We start from the raw sequence: 26,037 nt of genomic DNA on the forward strand, positions 1-26,037 counted from the left end.
TATTCTAAGTTTCTAGCTACCAAAGAAATTTCTCAATTTACCAACTTAATTCGTGTACGAAAATAGTTTAAAATAATGAAATATATTAAATAAAAATTGTTCTTATTTTGTACTCTTTTTATATTTTTATGTATACATTTGTTGCTCTAAAGGCATGTTGAATACACGTCTAGTCTTGAGTGTTGTATATACTGCTTCAGAAAGACATTATAAGCTATATATTTATCGATAACAAGCAAAAAAAAGTACAGTAAGTAAGTAGTCTATTCATAAATGTAATTGAGCTATAGCATTCTACAAACATACTAAATATTAGTATAGTATCATACTTTTGCATTTGTTGCCGTCCAGTGGATCAGTGAAGTAGGGTGGTGGGCAAACACATTCGCCTGGCTGTACGCATTTTTCATTAGGAGAACAGTCTCCATCATTGACACACTTGACTCGGCTAGGAGAGCAGACACTGTTGTATGGATCTCCTGTGTAACCTCGTGGGCACACACATTCATGTGATCCTGGTCGGTTGATACATTCAGCGCCATAGCCACACACCTGCCTTCCTTCTTCACATTCGTTGATATCTACAATTATACATATTACAAATAAAATCAGTGATTATTTAGTACAAAGTAAGTAAGGTACCTTAAAGAGAGAGAATACTACTTGCATGTGATGTTTATAGCAATTTTTGTATAAATTTTACATTAAAGATGTATAACATGACAGTTGTAAAAAACTTTTTTGAAAGTTCTAACCTTCACAAGAGCCATCTTGTTTTATTCTGTAGCCTTTAGGGCAAGCACAGTAACTGACTCCTCCAGCTATAGTAATACACTCTGCCCCTGCAGGACAAGTCTCTCCTTTCGAGCAACCAGCAAGCACACAATTGCCATTCACAATTTGGTATGGAGCTTGACATTGACATTCTAGAGTGTTGCATTCTGAAAAATAAAGTTCAATATTTCTATTTAATATTATTTTCAAAATACCATCCTTTGATAATAGTCTTGGCTGAAAACATCTTCATGATTTAATTAGTACTTATTCGAATTAATATCAACTGTAATACCTTAATAATAATAATAATAATAATAATAATAATAATAATAATAATAATAATAATAATAATAATAATAATAATAATAATAATAATTCATATTTCTTAATGAAAGGAAATATGTATGCATGAACGAAAATTAAGTCATAACATTGACTGACCTCTTTTGCGAGAGATCAAATCTGATTAGGCCCAATATTTTCAATTGTTGTCGTTGTTTAGCTAACTGTCCGAAGGCAGGTCTGAACCTCACAAGTGATACCAACATGGCGCCACTTATGAGACAACTAGGCCAGGAGATAATGGGTTAGAGTGGCCAGTTCTTTTTCTCCTTCATTGTATACATTTCCAATAGTTACAGACTTCAGATGCATAAAAACAAATTGTTCTTCCTCTGACACATATTGTCAAGTGAGATGTACTGCTTGATAATATCAGGCAGAACTTCAATTAGAGGTATATTTTCAATTAAGATGTCAAATTTATTTATTTTTCATCACTCTTTTAGATATCAGTATGTAACAGATAAATGTCATGTAATAAGGATGCAGTAAGCTAGACAACATACCTTCACAATGGGAGAATGGGTTTCCATTAAATCCAGGTGGGCACTGGCATTCATAACTTCCGGGAAGGTTTCTGCATACAGCATTCAATCCACAAGCAGGCTTGTCTCTGAGTTCTAAGCATTCATTGATATCTCTGCATTTTCCAGTCTCAGGATCTCGAGTATAACCACGCTGACAGATGCATACACTGCTGCCAACAAATTCGTCTCGCACGCACTGTTCTGAACCAGGACAAGGTTTGTCCTTCGAACAGCTGAATGGCAGCTCTTTTGTGCAGCCTCCTCGATAAGCATCGCCACTAGTGCCACCAGGACACTCGCAGGAGAATCTGCCAGGTTCGTTGTTGCAAATAGCTCCAGGACTGCAGGGACCAGCTGCACACTCATCTATATCCACACAACCACCACCTGCACCATCTGGTGTGCCTGTGTATCCTGTACTGCATAGACATTTTGCTTCGTTGTTGATCAGCATGCACTGAGCATTGGGACCGCAGAACACTGTCTCACATGGATCTGAAAAAATTAAAAAAAAAAAATTCTTTCATTATCTTCTGAGAGAAAGCTGACAGGCACACACAATTAAGTCCATATTAACTGACTTATTTGTAAAGGGTATACAATCCAATTTCATTATGGTGAAGAAACAGTAGAAACGGAGAAAAATTCTCTCCAGCACAGGGACTCGAACCCGGGTTTCCAACTTTATGTGCTGGTGCTTTATCCACTAAGCCACACCAGATTCAAGCTCCGATCCCGGACTGAATCCCTCTCATTTTTTAAGTTCTACCTACTGTGTCCCCCTTTGTTGGTCTACCCTCGTGGACCGTGTCATAGTATGTGTGACAGTAGAAACAACGTCCAATCACAAGTACAGAGGTGTACTCATTACAAGTGACTGAATGGCTAGGGTCCGACAGAACATGGCGCCATCTTGAATCACAAGTAATTACTTACACTTTATCATATTAGTGGGTAAAGCGCCAGCATGTAAAGTTGGAAATCCGTGTTCAAGTCCCCGTACCAGAGAAAATTTTTCTTTATTCTATCGATTCTTCACCATATGGAAACACAGAATTACTGTACTGAAACTCCATATGTGCTTCGGTATATCATAGTAATACCAATTTCATTAGCTGTTATAGAATGTTATTAAAAAAAAATTTGTTTACTGATCCTTCTTCTCACCCTCCCTCCATAAACTAATTCGAAATCCATCCCTAGAGAAATTGAAGAAATAATCTTTTATCCTTATAAAGTTATAAACATAATGTGTGTCACATATAACATTAACATTTCAATGTAAATTACACATAATTTCTTATTATACTGCACTTATTGCTCAGTTTATATGAATCATTTAGCATTAAGAAAAATTTGAGAAAAATTTGTAGATAGTTACAGTATTTGAGAAAACTATAAGTTTTACATGTCAATAATAAATTCTGAATTCAATAAATCAGTTGGAAATAAGCTACAGCAGAATACCAGAATACAAAATCCCATTTACCTTAAGACGATATCATCATCATCATCATCATCATCATCATCATCATCATCATCATCATCATCATCACCGTACTTGTTAACATTACGTATAATGGAAAATGGCAGATTACTGACGAGAATCTATGTCAACATGTTCAAAAATACATTTTTACTTACGTCTGCATTCGTTTCCAATGTTGGGTTCTGGACATAAACAACGTTTCTGTTCGTCACAGATAGCATTTCCAGGACAGTCATTATCCGTCTTGCAAGTAACCACTCCAACACATTTTGTTTGTGGGTCAGGGTCTGGTATGGAACCTTCAGGGCATTCGCACTTATAAGATCCAGGTAAGTTCTGACAGATGGCACCTACACCACATGTATCACTTCGGCTACATTCGTTGATATCTGAAGGAAAATAAAAAGTTACTATTTGTATTAAGATGATATGAAAACTGAATATCCGATCAATTTAAATGAATTAAAAAAAGTATATATGCCATTAAATTAGTTTGTTTGAATGCCATATCATACTTTTAAAATTCAAAATGAACTTATTAAGTCAAATTGTAACCATGTAAGAGACAAACAACTAAGTGATATTAAAGCCTTACCAAGACACTGTTTGAATGCATTTCCTGAAAATCCTGGTTTGCACTCGCATCCAAAGCCTCCAGGAGTGTTTGAACAGATAGCATTAGTGCCACATCGCCCAGATGGTCCATTACGTTTATCACACTCATCAATATCTGAAAATTAGTAGAAAATAAATATTTTACCAAATATGCAAAATGTGTATTCAAAGCACCTCATCATTAATTTGTTAAAAGTCATACCTATACATCCAGCAGCTACGTCATTTGGATTGAAAGTCCATCCATCTTCGCAAATACAGTAAGCTTCTTGGCCTTCAGGTTTACAGAAAGCATGAGGTCCGCATTTCACATCTTCACATGGGGCTGTGGACAAGATACAAATATTCCAATCTTATGAGAATTTGTGTACATGAAAATATCTAGATGGCCTACACATGTAACATAGTCTTATGCAGTTCTTTAAGGAAACACATCAGGAATTTAAGTACGCGTATCTTGAATGCCTTGAAACAAAAGTGTTTTAATTGTTCTTTAAAGAATTTCAACTCGAAGACTTATGTCAAATCTCAGGATAAATTGAATAGTATCTTAAAATATACTAAGTTTACAAGTTCAATACTGTACAAGAGATGATATTTATTTTATTGTCAATATCACAAAATTATAAATTCCAGTCTCCCCCTCAGAATTGGCAGTTTACAACAATTCACATCAATCCACATGTTTAGCCCTCTACTTTAAAAATACCTTTATACGTCATTTGACTACTTCTACGTAGCACAAACTTTCAGGGAAAAAATTATAAGAACTTACAACAAGTTATTCATTATTTACCAGTACTTTATAAATTGCAAGATTACCGAACAGTTTCGAGTTTTTGTCTTAATAAATGACCTATTTCTATGTTTCTACACATTATAAGAGGTAATGACAAAATTAGTCTAAGAAGCAGGCTTGATGCTAAATCTTTTAATTAACTTTAGAAAACAGTAAGTTACATTCTTTACAACAGTGGTCGTCAGCACTCGCTGAAATATGCAAAGGGTATGCAGTGCTGTCCCGTGTGCACTGTCGTGCAACAGGGAGAGATAGAGAGCATACCCACTAGCAGCTACGGAGTGCACCCAAGTGCACTACGTTTTCCGCGGGTAAGAGAGACTAGCCCCAGCATGCTCTGTGCTGACGACCCCTGCTTTACAAGAAAAAATTAAGGAACTGTAAATGTATAAATAAAATAAATATATAGGCCTAATCATACAATTTAACTAATAAAATAAATACGAGAAAGAGAATGAATATGTTTGATGCGTGTAAATAGTATAGTCATTAAAAACATGGATTTTGATATAAATTATGTAGAGAGCTGCAGTTCTGACATTTCTTCGAAAGAATTCTAATCTTGCATTAGTAGTTTCTATTAGAATCGCCTCATTTCTTATTTCATCAGTCATCTCCATTCTAACCTCATGAATGAGCCAGGAACAGAGAAGTCGTAACTAACAATGTGCCAGTAACTTTATTATTACCGGAAAATGTATCTACTTCTGTTGTTGATTTTTGTTAGAAAACTGTTCTACATGTGAATTTATAATGCAGAATTATATTATTAGAATAAAAATTTGCAGATTACAATTTGTACCTACTGCAGTGTGCAATACTGAGTCTCAAGAAATCAAATACTACACATGTTGACTGAATAAAAAAGTTTGAAAGTGATTTGTTAGTAGTGGTTTCGTTTTGACACTTTTAACTAACTTATAGTGATAATAAATAATTCTAAATGCCATTATTGTTAAGTTTCAAAGAAAATAATTAAATTAGTAGGTTAAAAATATGAAAAGAAAAATATATTAAAATACACGCTATGAAAGCTGAGTATTTTGTTTAGAAGAGGGCTAGGTTGGGTTGACATGAGTGAATTGCCTTTTCTCTGCCTCAATTTAATAGAAATTGCGTTCAAAGCACACTGAGGTCTAGTACCTTTGCACTTCATCCTGGGCGGAGCACCGACAAAGCCATGTTCACATTCACAATGGAAACTTCCAGGTGTGTTGGTGCATAAAGCCAAAGGACCACAAGGTTGGTTCTGACATTCGTCCACATCGACACAAACAGCTCCTTGAGCCAAGAATCCATCTTGACAGAAACACTGGCCGTCTATACACTCTGCATTGTTGACACAATCGAAATTTGATTTGCACAGAATGTTTACATCAACTTGTTCACATGCTATACTTGGGCTTGGCTTGCCAGTATATCCTTGTGGGCAAATACAATTGTAACCAGGAGCAGAATTCTCACATAAAGCATTTGTTCCGCATGGTTTATCTAAAGCCACACATTCATTGATATCTGGAAAATAACATATTGGTAAAAAAAGATTAGTTCATTAAACTTACAAAGATGTATTACTTGTATATTGATACATAGATATAGATTGTAGACGACTACTGTAGATAATTTATGTATCTTCCCATATTACGTTTTGCTTCTGAAACTTAGCTTTTACAAAAGAGAGACAAAGACACTAAGCTCAACAAATTAAATACAGTACTATAGAGTTTAGACCATAAGTGCTTTTTGAACAAACAGAATTAGTAATAAACTTAGACCCATGTGCAATAAATAACAAGAAAATAATATCGTTCAAGATAAATAATTACATTAGAAACCAATGTAAAGAACATGTATTAAGAGTGGGTAATATAAAATTATCAGGGAATGCCTATTATTATAATTTTAATGCAAAAAAAAAAAAGTAAGATGGAAGACCACAGACCACAATAAAAAAGCCACACAAATTTTAAACTTTTAGCCTTGAAATAGACCACAAGGTTCGAAGCTTTATACTGACTCATATATGGCTTTTAAGGAACCTGGAGGTTCATTGTCGTCTTCAATAAGTCAGTCATCAGTCCCTATCCTGAGCAAGATTAATCCAATCCCTGCTGTCATATTCCACTTCCCTCAAATCTATTTTAATATTATCCTCCCATCTACGCCTTGGCCTCCCCAAAGGTCTTTCCCCCCTCAGGTCTTACAATTAACACTCTATATGCATTTCTAGATTCACCCATATGTGCTATATGCTCTGCCCATCTCAAACGTCTGGATTTCATGTCCATAATTATGTTAGATGAAGAATACAATACGTGCAGTTCTGTGTTGTGTAACTTTCTCCATTGTCCTGTAACTTCAACCCTCTTAGTCCCGAATATTTTCCTAAGCACCTTATTCTCGAATACCCTTAACCTCTGTTCCTCTCTCAAAGTGAGAGTCCAAGTTTCACAACCATACAGAACAACTAGTAATATAACTGTTTTATAAATTCTAACTTTCAGCTTTTTCAAGAGCAGACTGGATGATAAAAGCTTTTCAACCAAATAATAGCAAGCATTTCTTATATTTATTCTGCATTTCATTTCCACTCGGCTGTCATTTATATTTGTTACTATTGCTCCAAGATACTTGAATTTTTCCACCTTTTCAAAGAATAAATTTCCGATTTTTATATTTCTATTTCTTACTATATTCTGGTCACGAGACATAATCATATACTTTGTTTTTTCGGGGTTAACTTCCAAACCTATCTCCTTACCTGCTTCAAATAAAATTCCCGTGATTTCCTTAATCGTTTGTCGATTTTCTCCTAACATATTCACGTCATCTACATAAACAAGCAGCTGATAAGCTATAACCAATTCAATTCCAAATCCTCTTTGTTTTACTGGCCTTTTATAATGGCATATTCTAGAGCAAAGTTAAAAAGTAAAAGTAATAGTGCATCTCTTTGCTTTAGCCTGCAGTGAATTTGAAAAGCGTCAGACAGAAACTGGCCTATACAGACTCTGCTGTACATTTCACTGAGACACATTTTAATTAATCGAACTAGTTTCTTGGGAATACCAAATTCAATAAGAATATTATATAAAACTTCTCTCTTAACCGAGTGATATGTGTTTTTGAAATCTACGAATAACTGATGTATTGTGCCCTTATTATTACCATTTTTTCTGCAATATCTGTCAAATACAAAAAATTTGACCAACAGTCGATCTATTACACCACACATTAATGATCCCCAATAAATTGATCTACATAAGGAGTTAATCTTCTCAAAATAATATTGGACAAAATTTTGTATGACGTCAATAAAAGTGATATTCCTTTAAAGTTACTACAGTTAATCTTTTCTCCTTTCTTAAAGATAGGTACAATTATGGACTCCTTCCACTGTTTGGGTACAATTTTCTTTTCCCAAATACAGTAACATTTATAAGCTTATAAATTTCACTAGATAATGCGCTTTCACCCTCTTGTATTAATTCTCTGGAATTTGATCGATACCTGGAGACTTGTACTTTAACTTTATTATTATTATTATTATTATTATTATTATTATTATTATTATTATTATTATTATTATTATTATTATTATTGCCATGGTGGTGGTGGTGGTAGTAGTAGTAGTAGTAGTAGTAGTAGTAGTAGTAGTAGTAGTAGTAGTAGTAGTAACAGTAGTAATAGTAAGTATTGTCTGTGTTGGAGGTGAGAAGGAGAACAATGATATATTTCTGCTGCGTAGAATGTCATTAATGTAGCGTGTAGAAACTTACCAACACATCCTTTAAATGGATCGCCTGTGTAATCTTCTTTACATGTGCAGATGAAACTTCCAACAGTATCAGTACACACAGCATTCTCACCACATGGGTTATCATGACATTCATCGATGTCTGGAAAATTATGTACCATGTTTTAATACCAACATTAAGTATAATTCATTTAAAAATATAATTTTATAATTAAATATCCATATGAATGTCAGGGCAATTGTCTTTATGAAAGATATTGTCACAGCTTTTTTCACTAACAACGAAGACCAAAGCACTGAATTTTTTAATAATGTTTGAGAACTTAGGAATTATGTATTTATTACAATTTTTTTAAGAGTGTTTCTACTTGAAATGAAAATGTAATTAATTCTTATATGAAATCAGTGTCATATTTAATTGAGTTTAATTATTTCACAATACAAGTAAAGCAGACCTAATACAATATATCTTACTTCATGCATCTTACGAAATTACTATTAACTTAATGAAAACATTAAAGATAATGATGAAATAAAAAGGATCTTGATGTTTTATCAGCGCCCAATTCCATAAAGCTTTTTACAGTCAAGTTACACAATTTTCTCATGCACAAAACAAACAAGTATTCTTGCTAAGAAATAAAACCCAAGGCATATTTTCGACAAGAGACAAACAATAAACATAAACCATAGTAAAATCAGCAGAACTGGAAGAAAGATATTTTAACTCATAACAAGTAATCATGAGCACAAAATAACAGACAAAATAATAATTCGAAGAATTGTAATTATCATGTAATAGATTTAATAGGAGACAGGAAGGAAGATTCATTGACATAAACTCAAAGATAAATATAGGATATTTTGTCATGAGACAGCAAGTTATGCAGATGGAAACATTTGTGACTTTATATCTCACAATTACACATTCTCTTATATATAACAAACTGTAAGCAGATTAGAAGCAGAGTGTGTTAAAGTTTGAGTGAAGAATGTGTTGAAAGTTTTGAAATAGTCTGAGACTTCTTACATAATGATAAAAGAAGGCATCGTATTAAACGATGAATCGTTCATAGCGTGTATTGTGATTTGCAACAACAATTGCAGTGTTCTTTATAATGTCTTCATTCAATGTGAAGAATTCAATACATAATAAATTGAAATAAAATTCTTGTAAGCAAATCCTATAGAAGCTTTTCAAAAGAATGCAAGAGAAAGAATTCTTCAGCAGCAAAGAGCATTCCAAAGACTGACAAAAGAATAAGAAGCTTTTCGATCTGAATTTTTTTCTGCATTCAGTTGGCACACATGCTAACATATCAAAATACGTTAAAAGTTCACTGAAAATCAGAGATATCAGGTTTTAGAGAGCACAGGTGGTTTCAGCTGAAGAAATGTGCACAGACTCCCATGGAAAACAACGTGACTAACTTTCACAGAATAATCGGCCCTCTCCACTGAAGCCTTGTGGACAGAGACACTTGAACGATCCTGGGATGTTGATACATTTAGCGTTGATACCACATGTGCTGGAGCGGCCACATTCATTTATGTCAAGACACTCTTGATTGGGCAGTCCTGTGTAGCCCGCTGGACACTCGCATTTAAAGCTACCAGGTGTGTTCACGCATTCAGCATTTCCTCCACATGGACTTGTACCATTGGCTTTCTCACATTCGTTAATGTCTGTTAAAGGGTAAGTTTTACAAACAAAAACCATTCAGACTTATTATATACATCTTAATTACAGCAGGATTTATCTACTTGAATTTCATAGGCCTATATGTAGCTCTGTACAGTAGTTAGTGAAAAAGTGTGATCAGATAAAGTGTCTGAAAATATTTTTACATTGAAATAGATTTAGAAAAGTTTGAATTATTATATCATGAACAACTAAAATGAGTGCGATGCCAGGAAAACAGAATTATATTAGAGCATTTGTATTATATAAATTTTAAAGAAAATCAATTTGAGATAATATATTACACTAAAACACCACAATTACTTTAGCACTATTTTCTGAATATTAAAATCATCTCCCAACAGATACAATAAAATTAATTGTTAAAGTAAAAAGTGCTGAAAATGTAAGCCTACATACTTTCCGTATATCATACACAAACTAAATAGTATAACTGAATAATGATTTTCAATCCTGCTGCAATAATATTGTAGTTAGACTAAAATGCAAACGTAAAACAAAATTATTTCAGATCAGTAAATAGAAACATATATTTAACATTAAGTACTTTAAACATAGTTATGCTGTACAATGTAATAACATGTAGGATATGTACAAGTCAGTACCAGTAGTATAAGCTGATATAAATAGTAACTTAATGACATTTATTATTTTATTTTATTACTGAAATAAGAACAAGGAAATGATTCTACACACAGAGATCGCATACTAATAAAAGCATGGTTAGTAGGTACAGTTACGCCTCATTCCACAATTCTTACTACACAATTCAGTCTCATTCCCTTTCACGATTCATATTATACGGCAATTCAAATTTAGAAAGAAATGTGCATAACAAACCCTAGAAACGCATAAAATACGTGTGTGTAAATTACTTGGCATGAAATTACACGAACACCATTTCACATAGAAATAATTAATGTAAACAAGGAAGTAAACCTTTGAAAAGGTAATGCAAATTATTACACTTTGGTTAAGCCGAAAATTTATGAAGAAAAAACTGACAGTCTACACTTGTGTAGAAAAAATTGTGTTTAAATTTGAGAGCTCTTGTTATATTAGCGTTACTTTCTATTCATTAGCAATGATGACTAAGAGATTCAACAACTGGGTTCCTTCATTGTACAAAATAAGTAACTTACCTGTGCACTCATGAAACGGGTCTCCTACATATCCTGGTGGACATGCACATCTGAAGCTTCCTGGCATATTATTGCAGAGCGCATCCCTCCCACATGGACTACGCAAACATTCATCAGCATCTCCACAGCCTGTGGTGTATGGATCACCCTCATATCCTGGTGGACATTCACATTTTCGACCACCTGCCAGATTAGTACATATAGCACCTGGTCCACATGCATGTTGGTCTTCACATTCATCTTGATCGATACACTGAAATGCAAATAAAACGATATAATTATGTACATAGAAAGAAATAAGAATAGATTGATTTCCTTAAAGCAGTAGAAGCTTGTCATTACTCAAACAAAAATTAATGCATAATAAATAATGCAAGTGAAAAGTAGAAAGATGAGAAGTTGAAATAGCTGCTTCATGACTTTTCAATAGAGCCCTCCTGGTAACAGAGGCAAAATGTCGATATTCATTACGTCATGTTGATTGCAAATAGGACAATCTGAATTTCTAAAACTAAAATCTTGTGAAAATGAGACAAAACAGTCATGACTGTCGAAACACAGAACAGCTTAAGGAGAAGTCAAATAATATATATATTTTTTTTCTAAATTCATTTTTGCACCTGTTTCTGTTTGTACGAGGAATGTAACAGACTAGTAGCCTATGATAACTTCATAGAAAAATCCAAAGATTTTCAGAGCCTTATTTTTCAAATGGATATGCTGCCTCATTTTCTGTGACAACAAAGTGGAAGGAATCTGATAGAAGGCACAATAATTTGTTGCTGTTTATGAAATTTTAAAAAGTACAATATTCCCATACCTACTTAATGGAGATAGTAGTTTTGAGAAATATTAGGACTTAAATTTCGGATATGAAATCTGTTAAAATTACTATATTTTGAAGGGTGCTTAGTTGGTGCATGAGCAAACATGAACAGAACAAGTAGACATACATCACCGAAAATTCTTTTCAGAATGTTATTGTAATTATAATAATTTACTTAATGTTCCTTTTAAAATACAGAGCTTATCCTAAAACAATGAGATAAAGATACAACGATCATTAGAATAAGATGAAAACTGCAGGGGCAACTAAGTAATCAGAAGAATTTTCCCTATAGTTCACTAAAAATTAGTCGGATCTAAAGAAATAGAATCCCGACCCTTGTGGTGACAAAGAGATTTTGAAAAGAATTTAGGCTATTAAAAGTAATCATCTTTTACACAAACGCTATCTAATAGATCTATATCTGCGTTTCATATTATAATATGTTTAAAATAAATAGACTTTTCAGTCATGTCACTTAAATAAACACAGTATGTTACATGAAAATGTATTTGTAAATTTATGAAGTGACAAAACTTAAATGAAACTATGGCCAATGTTTCAGAGTTTGAAACGTAATATTTATTGCAATCATTTCAGAATTTGCAGCTCATTTTAGGCTTTGTCTCAAAGTTCAAGTCTATACTGCACACTAGTGACTAGCAACTAGTTGACAGAAAGGCATGTATGCTTGAATCACTGCTTTCTTCATACACTATTTTTATAAAGCCATAATATTACGGTGCAGTACTGAATTAAGATGGCAGTGTCCTAATGCAGTTTCATTACGAGTTATGTGAAAAAGATAAGGACCTAAAATATTGCAATATTTAAAAAATGAATGAATGGCTGGAAGAATGTGGTATGTTACATTTTCTTAAAACTAAGTTTTTTTGTGAAACAGGCAGATATGATGCTACTCGTGACATTCCGTGGTATTTTTAATAGGTACCAATAGATGACAATACTATATAATTGTGGCGCTGACATAATGGAAGAATGTGATATGTTGCCGAGCTCTGGTCATTACATCAAGCAGTGTTTAATATTCGATCAGTTACCTTGTGTGGTGCAGCATGAATTATTTGAACGTTAATGTAATGACCAGGAGAGTTTAAATAAGTGGAAAAGGGTTGTGAATAATTTTATGTGATCCTTATTGATAAATACCTCTTCTGACATTTAAGAACGTAGCCTTGAGTGGAATAACGTGGTATATAGTCAATTTAGTGCAGTTCTGCTGCTGTCTATATCACCGAGAACAGTAAATGTAGCTTTGAGGTATGGTCCGACTCGAATTTGTACTAATAATACCAATAAAATCTTGTAAACGATGTTCAATTGTCACTCTACCTAACTTTTAATTTTAAAAAAAGCTAAGAAATATGTCAATAAAGTTAGCAGTACTATCAAAATCGATTGATTTATTTTTAAATCGAATAAAATATTTTATAATATTCTGAAAAATATAAATGTAATGTTTAATATGACAAATTTAATATATTCCATATTGTGTAAGTCCACTATATTGTTTTATAAATGGAAGTAACTTACGTTTGAGTGAAATTTATTCAGCTAATAAGTTTGTACTTTCCGATTGTACTTCTATTCCTGGTATTTTTTATACATATTGTGAACCAGATTTCTGTAATGCAGAAAAGCACTACAAGACATTCACTAGTTGAACCAGTAAAACATGACTGTGACCTCAGTTATTTTTCGTGTATACCTATATCTTACTGTGCATAATGAATACAAAACTTACCCCATCAAAAGGATTTCCAATAAAGCCTTCTAAACAGCTGCATGTGTAATTCCCAGGAATATTTTCACACTTTGCATTGATTCCACATGCACCAGGTTGAGCACATTCGTCGATGTCTGTAAACACACCAGAATATTTTTCTTTTCATAGTAGGCATGATGTATAAACCCAGTACGTAAAAAATGAACATGTTCTTTTACCTGTTAACATTTAATTAATGTATTATGTAAGTTCTTCTCAGTCAAAAATGTTTATATACAAGTAGGCCTACTGAAATTGCGTATAATCAATCCTGGGATGCTTTGACCACTTTTACCAACAACTCTAAGTGATTTGAACATACTAAGAAATAAATAACATTAACAGTATTTATTATTATTTATCCTGCATAGTCCAGATGTACCAATTTGGTAATTTTGTGTTATATTTTAGACTTTTGTTTATACAGAAAAAATAAAATAAAACATACCAGTATTAAGAACATCTAAGGTGCATCTACATGATTAAAAATTTCTTTCAACTTTACGCATTCAAGGAATGCTTAAGATTGATATTTAATACTAAGTCATATAATTATATATGTAGTGAAGTGACGTTCAAAACGGCGCACCATGTAGACACAAAATCTTCATGCATCTTAATTGAACGCGCGTTTTAAACTTGATTCTTTCAATATTCTTCCCAGATTACATGCATAAGCACATGAAAAATTTAACCATGTAGATGCGGCTTTACACATTAACATACTGCTTTAAAATTTAAGTTTTTGCATATGTTCTTGTTATCTTATACTATGTTTCGGCCCTAAGCCAGTCGTGCTTGGAGGTTCCCTCTTCCATCCAATCTGTGGTGCATCGTGAATATTGGGTTTAATGGGTTTAAAATTATTATGAAAGTGCTTCATCATAACTTTAAAAACACTGAGGGTAAAAGGAATATGTTACTTGCTCTCAAACAAAACTAGTAAATTAATAATGATGCAACAATAGTTTATTTCTAAAGAAAAGCAAAACAGCAAAAATACGGTACATTTAATAAAATTAATCTTCTGAAATTAAATAGGCTACTTTTAAAATTCCAATTTATTATACAGTACTATCATTATTACACTCAGCATGCTTTTAGGGAATCAAAGCATTTGGTAGTAAATTCGAAGTTAAGTTTTTTTGTGAATGGAGCACTGGTTTCATATGGGTGCATGACGAAAACAGCACAAAAAAAAAATTCTACAAAACTGTCAATCTGAGAATCTCTCAAATCTATAGAAGAGTTCCTCATGTAGTCCATTATTTTCAGAAAACTTAACCATTTCTTACAAAATGCATTGCATGTTGTCATGCATACGAAAAGTTTTATCGTTGCAATGTTGATAACTTCAACTGGAAAAATTTCCCACAATTTCGGAATTCACTTTACACTATGGGCATGTTATGCAGTTTCCCCTTCCCTCTCCCAAGAGCCTGCATCCCTTGGCCATGGCCTAGGTTGGCCTAGTGATTAATCTGCCACTGGTTATCATTTTCAACTTTCAGCAGGAAACAATTTGTCATATGGTAGAAACTTTGTTCCTGGAGTAAAATATCAGGTTACAGTTGATTCATTTTGTGAATGTGTTTTATTTTAAGAATATTACATCAGAACTATTACGTTCGTTCTTGGATTCTCGAGTAAGATGACCTTGATGAAACTGCATATAAATATAAGGATGAGCTAAAGAAACTGGTAATGGAACAGTAGATATCCCTGCAGGTGAAGGTCATGATATTTTGAGTAAATGAGAAAGAGACTGAGTTTTTTTTTTTACGAAAGTCTTACTAGCACGCACACACATTTTCCCCTCCAAAATTAAAGTTCAAGTTAATTAAAGTTTAAATTAGTCTTAGTTTAGAAAGAATGGTATCGACTGTTTTCATAGTTGTTATAAAATGACAATACATATTGTTGAAGGTTATTTATTTCCGGTTCTTAGTTAAGCATCGATGGCCTAGATGTAATAGCACGTATATGTGTGATTTTTTCAAACTTTTCGGAGAGACATAGAACTGTTTATTATTTATACATTCTATCTATTTGAACCGCTGAAAAGCACAATAATCAGTAAGAATGTAATATTCTTACTGTTTATTATTTATACATTCTATCTATTTGAGCCACTGAAAAGCACAATAATCAGTAAGAATGTAGTACTCTTACTGAGTATTGTGCTTTTCAGTGTACAAATAATAAACAGTTTCATGTCTCTCCTGAAAAGTTTGGAAAAATCACACACGTGCTATTAGATCTAGGCCATTGTACTGTATAGTGCATAGGTATTGTAAGAGTGTCCTCTCAAAGGTTATATCGATTGGAACAATATTTTATTTGTATACAAGTTTAATAGCTCTTTTTATTCACATTGACAGAGAATATTTTATATCACTTTGATTTCAGATGATTAGTGAATATGCATTACTGTTGTGATGATTTTATTGCTCAGATAGTCAGAGTTCTACTAGCACGTGTAAAATAAATACCTCTGATGACTAAGTTGAATAGCTTCTTGAATTCATTACTACTATTATTATTATTATTATTATTATTATTATTATTATTATTATTATTATTATTATTATTATTATTATTATTATTATGATGCAATTTCTTTTTTCTTATCTGTAATACATTTTATTTTTACTCCATTGGAAAACTAATTTGTACGACACTGCAAATGATCATACTGATATGTTTATGAATTCTCACAAAGATTTTACCTCGACATTCCACTTCTCCATCGCCTTCGAACCCAGCTTTACATTTGCACAAGAAGTGTGCTGGCAGGTTACAGCATTCAGCGTTTTCAACACATCTGGCAGCAACTGCAGGGTCATCACATTCGTTTATGTCTGTAATAAGAATGTTATTTTAAGATTTCAACTTGAACAAAGCAAAGAACCAAATTATGTACAGATACGGAAATAAAATTTGTAGCTCCCTTACGGGTATTGTGTAAGTTTCGCTTTCAATACACTGCACATGTGCAGTAAACAAGAGTCCCTATAATAATATGCTACTTGTGGAGAATTGTGCGAAATTGTTGCCTATATACAGGTGGACTCCCATCAAGACTTGCTCCGAATTTTAATTCCGTATCTGTAAAAGAGATCCAAATAAATAATAATATATTTATCTTACATCTATAGAATGATTACTATATGAAAGAATTATGTAGACTGATGTACTGAAGTGTGATGAAATGATTATGTGATATGTCAATGAAAGGATTAGAAAGTATTCCATAAACTCATATAAAATTAGTGTAGTCAGACTTACAATAAACTACATGTGCAGAAATGCATATTTTATCAAACTTTTCGATCATAAGCTGCATTACGTTTCTGAGATAAGCAGTAATTTTGGCTCATCTATTTTGATCAAGATAATAAAGAAGATTATATGTGTCTATGTGTGTGCGTGTATGTATGTGATGAGAAGCATACTATGGTGATATGTATGTCACAGTTTTCAAATTAGGATTAGAAATAGTATGAAATAAATTCCTTTATTATAGTTTTTCAATCACCTCTTTGATAATAATCTATATACTTTCCAGGGAAAATAATGGCCGGCGCCATTTAAATCTAAATATATTTTTTTCGGGATACATTTTTAAATCCGAAAGGAAAAGTAATTACTTAGTCATTATACAATAGACTGTGACTTAGTAACATCATATTTTGACAAGATGACCTTTGGAGGACGATTTTGAGTCTCAGTTTTATTGTGTAAGAGTTGTGAAATTATAGTTAAAACAGATGTTGGAACTCATAAGTATAAGCTTTCAGCACTTTAATAATTTACTTTAATTTTTTAATAAAGTACGACAAGAAATCGGTTAAATACATCAGATTCATTAATCTAGTTCTTACAGCAATTTATAAAACAATAAAACATAATGAAACTAGATCTATAAAAGTACAATAACAATTTTCTGAAGAACTTTAAGAATATTTCAGCATGACTTTCAATATAGACAACAGAATGTATTATAATAATTCTTTATTATCTAATTTATTATAATGCGATGTTATTGCGTAATTTTATATTTCATTTTTAAAATGTACAATACTAGAAAAAAGTAATAGTAATGGAAGTCCTCCTGTATGTAGGCAACAAGTTACGCATATATACAGGCGCTCTTGTTTACTGGACATGCGCAAAGCATTGTATCTAGAACTTCGTAAATTAAGCGGCCCATTTCTTTTGTCTGGAGCTGTACATTAAATATTTAACTGATAATATTTTGAAATGCAAGGTAAAATTTTATTCCTACTGTCAATCCAAAAGTATCGACTTGTTTTAATATGAACAGTAAACTCCTGGTAACTTACAAATATCAACAGATTTTATTTACAAATACATATTTCCCACTTTATTGTTACACATGATACTTGTGCTGAAAGCTAGACAAGAAATCCCACCTTCATCTATATAGAGGGTCAACTTTCACCATCAGCTGGAAGGTAATTGACTACCAACTAAATAGAGACGAAGGCAGATTAGCCTACAGTAGACAACTTACCAGCTGTCACTTGTTCGAAACTTGCAACATTTAAGTTGTCTACTGTGTTTTCCTGTGCTAGTTACACCATACTCCTCCCATATATATACATGTATAAATTTATATATGGTGTGTTGTGAATTAGAAATCTCAGAATCCTTTGAATATATGATTGAAAGTTTATGACTAACTATACATAGGCCTATATTACGATGAACAAGGAAAGTATAAACAATAATATAATTTACTAAATGTTTTAAATAACTCTTAAGTAAATAAACAAATCCTTTTACAGAATTTTAATTTATAAAATTCAGCCGAATGGGTAGAGCCTTGATTTCCATGCTAGTACTCCGGTTTCAAATTCCAGAGGATCCAAATGGAATTTATGGTGGACAAGGACGATGTCTGGTGGGTAAAAACAAGTTTTCTTGATTGTTCATTGTGGTCAGCATGAAACTAAACTTGTAAACGATACTTTCTAGATAACTTACAAAGGATTATTTATTTTGTCACTGATATACACAAATTATTTACTGCATAAAGTTACTTTTTTACCATTTTCTGCAGAGTTATGTCAGACCCAGAGCGTATTTCATGCCTGATGAGCCCTAGTGCGTCAAGGTACTACTGTTCGAAGCCGAGCAGCACCAGATCACTTTTCTGATTTTTATATGCATTATCGTCAAATTTTGTATCTATAAAAAAATCTTGCTTTATTCATATTTAAACAATTTCATAGTCGGAATATGTATTATATGTCTTTCTCGTATTAAATTCTATCGTATCTGGTTGACATGTTTCGGCCTGTTATTGGCCTTCTTCGCTATTTTCATTGAATCATCCAACAACAAATGTAGAGCTGCATGGAACTTGATAAAGACAGAATGTAACAAAGGTGTCAAAAATCAAAATATACCAATTGAACCCAATGAAATGAACAGGTATTTTCTTGAATCTGTGGAGCATATCATTTCAGAGATCAGTTCTTCACATATAACAGCAGAAGTTCTTCTAACAAGCACACCTGTGCAAGTGCCAGAGATAGGTTTCAAATGGCAGTATACGTCATGTGAGGATATAGTTAATATTGTGAACAAAATGAAAGCATCAAACAGCAAAGATATTTATGGAATATCCAATAATTTCCTGAAGCAAGTGATTAATTATATCGTATATCCATTGACAGTGTGCATCAACGATTGTCTGGAAATGGGGATATTTCCAAATAGTCAAAAATACTCGAGGATTTGCCCAATATACAAGAAAGGTGAGAAAGAGAATCCAAGTAGTTATAGGCCGGTATCTATTATTCCTATTTTCGGAAAAGTGTTAGAATGTGTAATGAAGACTCAATTGGCAAATTATTTTGAAGGAAATGACTTATTGTGTCATACGCAGTTTGGTTTTCGTAAAGGTAGAACAACAGTTGATGCTATCTTATCACTGCTGGAATCAGCATACAATGGTTTTGAAGATAAAATGTACTCTGAGATCACGTTATGCGACCTAACAAAAGCTTTTGACTGCGTTTCACATGACATTTTAAGACTTAAGCTACAATACTATGGTATAAATGGAAGGGAGTTGGATCTCCTCTCATCATATCTGTCTGGTAGAAAACAAATAGTAGAAATTCAAGGGATCAGGTCTTTTGAAGGAGAAGTGCAACATGGTGTCCCACAGGGTTCCATCTTAGGACCTTTCTTATTCCTAATTATTGTAAATGATTTAAGTTATAACACTATGGCCAAATCAACATTATATGCAGATGACACTTCTTTTATAACATGTTCGACTAGTGCAGCAGAACTGCGTCAGCTAACCTCAAATACAGTTTTGGAAGCAGCAGAATGGTTCAGAGCAAATAAGTTAATTTTAAACGAGGAGAAGACTCAAAAATTAATTTTGTCATTGAAAAAAGAAGAAGGGTCTGAAGAAAAGGCAGTAAAGTTACTTGGTATCCATCTTGATACAAAACTAACCTGGGATTGCCACATTGAATACATCTCTCGGAGACTGTCCAGAGTCCTGTATCTCTTAAGAGGAATTAGAGATAAAATACCCGGGCAGTACCTAAGAGTGTTTATTTTGCTTTTTTTCATAGCATATTGAAGTATGGAATCCTGGTGTGGGGAAACAGCAATAAACTTATTCAAGTCCTACTCATTCAGAAGAAAGCAATAAGAATTATCACACAAGAACCAAGCAAAGCACATTGTAAACCACTGTTCATACACGAGTCCATCTTAACAGTTGTTAATGAATATATTCTGGAACTCCTTCTTTACATCAAGAAAAATCTTTATGGCTTCACCAGTAGGATGGATAAACATGAGTATAATACTCGGAATAAAGAAAAACTGGACATACCATTTTGCAGACTATCCAAAGTTAAAAGTAGTCCTAACATGTTGGGCTGTAGAATGTTCAACATGTTTCCACAGGAAGCACAGGAAGTGTCACTTGACATATTCAAAGTCAAAGTGAAAACGTGGCTTCTTAGAAACCCATTCTATTCTGTACAAGAATATTTTGAATCAGAAAATCAAGCTGTTGATATTTTTTAGGTTTCTTTCTCTGAATTGTATTATTATTCTGTAATATATTAGGAAATTCTCATAAATTGTTAATCAAATCAATATTTCTGATCAGTGTGTTACAATTTTCATCTAGATATTAGCCTAATTTTGATAATCTTGACTCTCAATTGTAAACTCTAAGGAGTATTTGTGATCATTTTGTTTTATGTTTAGTGTTGTAATAGAATAATTTTCATTTTTGCACTATAATTTCACACGTGTAATTTGACAATGTCATTAGCTTTTGCTATAACGACAGCTAATAAATACTATACTATACTATACTATACTATACTATACTATACTATACTTCAGAACTGGTTGTTGCTGGTCTTGGCGCCTTTTGTTTTGTTTCCTGTGGGGGTGTGTTTGTGTAGTGTAATGTGGAGTCAAAGAGTGTATGTGTTCTGAAATTGAGTTGTGTATTGAGAATTTCATTTGGATGTGTTTTTGTGTGTCTGTATATTTCGTATTGTTCTAGTGTGTTTAATTTCTGGCTTTTTGGTTCAATATGTAGAATTTCCATGTCTGTGTTGATGTCTTTGTAGGTGTGGTTAGCATTTCTGACGTGTTCTGCATATGTGGATGTGCGCCAAGACCTGCAACAACAGTTCTGAAGAAGGCCCATAACAGGCCGAAACATGTTAACCAGTTACGATAGAATTTAACACGAGAAAGACATATAATACATATTCCGAAGTGATATAGTGTTAAAAGTTGTGTAATCAAGATGTATAATTTCACAGTGATATGCACTCCATGGACCTAACAATCTCTTTATCTAGATTCGAGTCTGTGTATTTTCTTCTTCTAGAAGACTATTGCCAGTACTACCGAAATTCCAGAGCACGGCACTTTTTTTTAAGAAATACATCACTGGTCAGACCTTAATATCATCTGGCGATGTGATTAAATATTAACAGAGAAAATAACTCTTTCTCTCCTAGTACCGGTATTTCAAAATAAATTCCTGGTATTTTATTAATTAATACTAGTCCTATTACACATCAGGATTACATATTCGGATGTTAAATATTAACTATTGTTGATTGGCTTCTGACGACCAGAACTTCATCTTCTGTTTAAAATTTCCATTCTTAAGGAGGGACATCAAGCAAGATAGATTTCGAAAGTGAAATTAATTATTTTTCATATTTAGGCAGGACTTTTTATTGTTTTGGAGCACCAGTAAACCCAAAAATGTCAAAATGCCGTATTTTTCAAACACGTTAGAGTATGGAAATGGTCAGAAGAAAATAGCTTTCAAATAACAGCACCAGCAATATAGAAGAAAGTCGATATAAGACTTAATAAGAAATAGGATTGCTCTACTCGTAACTACTACAATAATTGTAACTTCCAAATCTACTTCATTTCTGAGTGGAGCCACATTAAGCATTTTATGTCTCTCAAAATTCAGTATTAATTGGTATGAGCCTGTGAACCTTGATTCCAAATGTAGCCATCCTCGTGTCAAGATAGCCAGAAGCTTACTTCCCGTACACCATATCGCTTATGGAAAATGTAATGAATAATGTTAATTTTATAATAACCATTAGCACAATTGTAATATTTGAAATAGTACTGAACACAAATTAGGAAGACAGAACCGAGAGAGGCCTAATGTGGTTAAATACTCTGCCACAATGGACTGCCTTTCCAGACTACTCATGCCATCTTATTTTATAGCTTCCTACACTTATGTAGCAGTTACAGGTTGTGCAGAGGACCACATCCGGTCAGAAATTTGTCTACTGAAGTTTAAGAGGCGTTTGGGGTTAGGGAACTGAAGTTGAGATTTAATTTAGAAGTTATACCTGCATTTTTTCTTAGATTTCAGTAACTACTAATATAAAAATTCTCTCGCGTCTAAAGCGTTATGTCAGGATTCACGTTGCGGAATGAGCACTGGTTCGAGTCCTCGTGGAGGAAGAAATTTTCCATGAAATTTCGGCCAGTGTATGGGACTGTTGCTCACTCAGCATCGTGATGAATTTGGGGAGCTACAAGCAATGGCAAAGGAAGCTTTTAATAGAAAAAGGAGCATCCTCTGCGGACTTTTGTAAAAATAACTGAGGAAGAGACTAGTGAAGTGCTTTGTGTGAAGTGTGGCATTGTATGGGGCAGAAACATGGACATTACAACGAAACGAAGAGAAACGAATAAACGCATTTGAAATGTGGATGTGGAGAAGAATGGAACATGTGAAGTGGGCAGACAGAATAAGAAATGAAGTTGTATTGTAAAGAGTGAGTGAAGAAAGAATGATGCTGAAACTGATCAGAAAGAGAAAAAGGAATTGGTTGGGTCACTGGCTGAGAAGAAACTGCCTACTGAAGGATGCACTGGAAGGAATGGTGAATGGGAGAAGAGTTCGGGGCAGAAGAAGATATCAGATTATAGACGACATTAAGATATTTGGATCCTATGTGGAAACTAAGAGGAAGGCAGAAAATAGGAAAGATTGGAGAAAGCTGGGTTTGCAGTGAAAGACCTGCCAATGGGCAAAACACTTATGTATGTATGTATGTATGTATGTATGTATGTATGTATGTATGTATGTATGTATGTATGTATGTATGTATGTATGTTTTGAAAAAAAAAATAAATACTGCAAGTTAAAGATTCTGAGCAAATTTGAGATTAAGGAGATTAAATGTTTTCTTGTTTTTAATGAATGGCGAGACATATATTTTTCGAAAAATAAGAATATGACCGGGGATAAGAATGCACACAGCCATGGTACTTGCCCTTATATGTAGCTAAAAGTAACTTTTGGCTAACAGCTGTAATTCTATTTTGTTAATTTGTATAAATGGGCACAGCTTCCACGTACTGGGCATTGGCCTAGTAAAGCAAACAATACAAAATTTCTTCTCGGAATCGACGTGCCTTGAAATGCGAGTTATGCAGATTAGCTTCCTTCATAAATACGTTTTTCCCAGCATGCAAGAGAGCAGAGAGTTACGTAGCCGCCTAATCTGAGTTACGAACTCTTCGTACAGGTTCAGCATAACATAAAACGAGGAATGACGTCACCTGTTGAAATAAAGCGGAACCACAGATACCCGTTTTTAAACGGCTCTTGACACGGCTTTGCAATAGTTCACTCTTGAGAAAGAAGGTGGAGTCTTTGGATTTATGTTGCTACTAAAAGGTTAATGTGCTGGACGCAACTAGAAGATACTTCAGTGTCACAAACAAAAGATAGCTTCCGCTGGTTTTTTGTCAGTTTATTTTTCAATTTATGCTCACCCTGGGCTATAACCGTAGAAGTAATTGCCATGATCAACATTGCACTTTTTTATAGTTTAAGGATGTGGCATATCCTTTTCCTTAGGCTTAATTCTTTCGTTATTATGTATAAACATAGACGCAAGTGTGTACATTTTAACGTCGAATACCAGTTAAGTTTAATTTCGTTCAAAGTAAAAATATACGTAAAAACTTAAGTAATAAACAGATTTTACAAAAGAGTAACACGTCTAAGTAGAATATCTGTAGTACTTGATAAAATATCGTTTTTTATCTTTCCATTAGTATTTTCATGGAAGTCCTTACATTCAGTGTGCCTGATATTCTTTTATTTTGAGTGATAAGTTTACTTGCATTATCCAAGATAATAACCGTCCTTATAATAGTGTGTTTCTGGTTATCCACACTCAGATAAGTTTTAAAAGTGTGGTAGAATTGCTCGTACATTTTAATCAAAATTAATTAATGAAGTTCGTGACACCTTTTGATGTATATGAATATACAGTAAATTTTAAAAGTTGCTGTGCGTTCTGCCTGCACAAGTAGTCTGTACCATGGAATACACATGAGTACCGGTACACACTATTGTGTGAATTAAATGTAGATTTAAATTATTGTTCTAGGTGGTCAAGGGTCTTTATTATGCCTGAGAGTAAATTCACTTTAAGGTCTTTGAAATGCTAAGCCTCCTTCCAAAATTTGTAATGCTGGAGATCACGTAACTCATGTTAAGTCAAAGAAATCAGTCATCTAACAGGCTCTGGCCAAATTTATTTGCCATTTCTCGCAAACATCAACTTTCAATTCTTCTTACAATCACCATTGTCTAATATCCTTATATACAAAGTATATTTCGCTTTTATAAAAGTTGAATTTCTTTAAACTATTAGAGCAGGCATGTTCAGTGCGGGCAATTCTAGTCTTTAAACGAGGTGCAACAGTGACGTAGAATCTCAGAATCGCATACACGCACACAATTGAAAGTTATTATACGTCACTGTTGCACCTCGTTTAAAGACTAGAAATGCCCGCGCTGAACATGCCTGTAATTAGAGTATCAGACGCTACAAACGTCTTGGTCATCATATCCTAAGATTTAATAAGTCACCCATCTTTCTTTTTAAGTGTTTTCGTCGAAATAATTTGCATTATGTCAAAAAAACTCAATCCCTCGTCGAAAAGGTTCAGTCTATTTCATTCAATCATTCGAATCAAACTTCACTTCCTCTTAGCCATTGCCTAACATCCGATCCGTTCAAAGGGGAGTGAATATTCCGCATTCTTCAGAAATGAGTTTCTTTACACCGCCAGAATACCGCAATGCGGATTAGTCTTCGTTATAGGCCTAATACAGTATCTTAAGACACACACTAACCAATTAAGTCTTTCTAATTAAGTAATTTTGTCGTGTTTATATGTTACATCGTAATACTTTAATATCGTGTTGTTATTATTGCCCCTTAACAATAATTGACAGTTTTATAATTTTGAGTTTAGAGATGAATTTTCTTACCTTTTTGTACTAACAGAATAAAATAATTTATCGTAGTCTATGTGCATTATAAATTTATATATTATAACGGAGGAATGAGACAATGCGTGACTGATATTAAACTTATTGTAAATAATCTCGTGGCTCTACAGTACATTAGCTACTATTTCCTTGGGACTTCCGGATTGTTAGACAAAATTGTATTACACTATAACTGTAACATTACCTCGGACATTCGTACAAGCTTAAAAGGCGAAACAAACGCGTCACAGAGCGCACACTATAATCGCTGATCCTTAATTCTATTAGTTTCGCTCTGCTCTTGCTAGATCATAATATAGCGTCTGTGTTCAGTCCGTTACTTTCTGACAGCACATTAGTTAAACTTGGACATCAAAATCATTGCGCATTGCAATATTCAACTCACGAC

The 26,037-nt window shown here is 33.4% G+C and overlaps 1 protein-coding gene across 1 annotated transcript in view; it reads right to left on the minus strand.

Annotated features, from left to right (window-relative positions):
- Window positions 1-26,037, minus strand: part of dpy (dumpy) — a 673,297-nt gene that overhangs the window by 366,348 nt on the left and 280,912 nt on the right. The window contains exons 6-17 of the mRNA XM_069827690.1: window positions 16,492-16,623; window positions 13,742-13,857; window positions 11,151-11,403; window positions 9,738-9,992; window positions 8,329-8,448; window positions 5,693-6,064; window positions 3,953-4,075; window positions 3,731-3,865; window positions 3,291-3,524; window positions 1,626-2,141; window positions 756-941; window positions 330-581 (exon numbers count right to left, since the gene is read on the minus strand). Coding sequence (XP_069683791.1) covers window positions 330-581; window positions 756-941; window positions 1,626-2,141; window positions 3,291-3,524; window positions 3,731-3,865; window positions 3,953-4,075; window positions 5,693-6,064; window positions 8,329-8,448; window positions 9,738-9,992; window positions 11,151-11,403; window positions 13,742-13,857; window positions 16,492-16,623 — 2,694 coding nt within the window. The remainder of the gene's footprint in view (window positions 1-329; window positions 582-755; window positions 942-1,625; window positions 2,142-3,290; window positions 3,525-3,730; window positions 3,866-3,952; window positions 4,076-5,692; window positions 6,065-8,328; window positions 8,449-9,737; window positions 9,993-11,150; window positions 11,404-13,741; window positions 13,858-16,491; window positions 16,624-26,037) is intronic.

Source organism: Periplaneta americana, chromosome 1, assembly GCF_040183065.1.
Source record: "Periplaneta americana isolate PAMFEO1 chromosome 1, P.americana_PAMFEO1_priV1, whole genome shotgun sequence".
Classification (NCBI taxonomy): Eukaryota; Metazoa; Arthropoda; class Insecta; order Blattodea; family Blattidae; genus Periplaneta; species Periplaneta americana.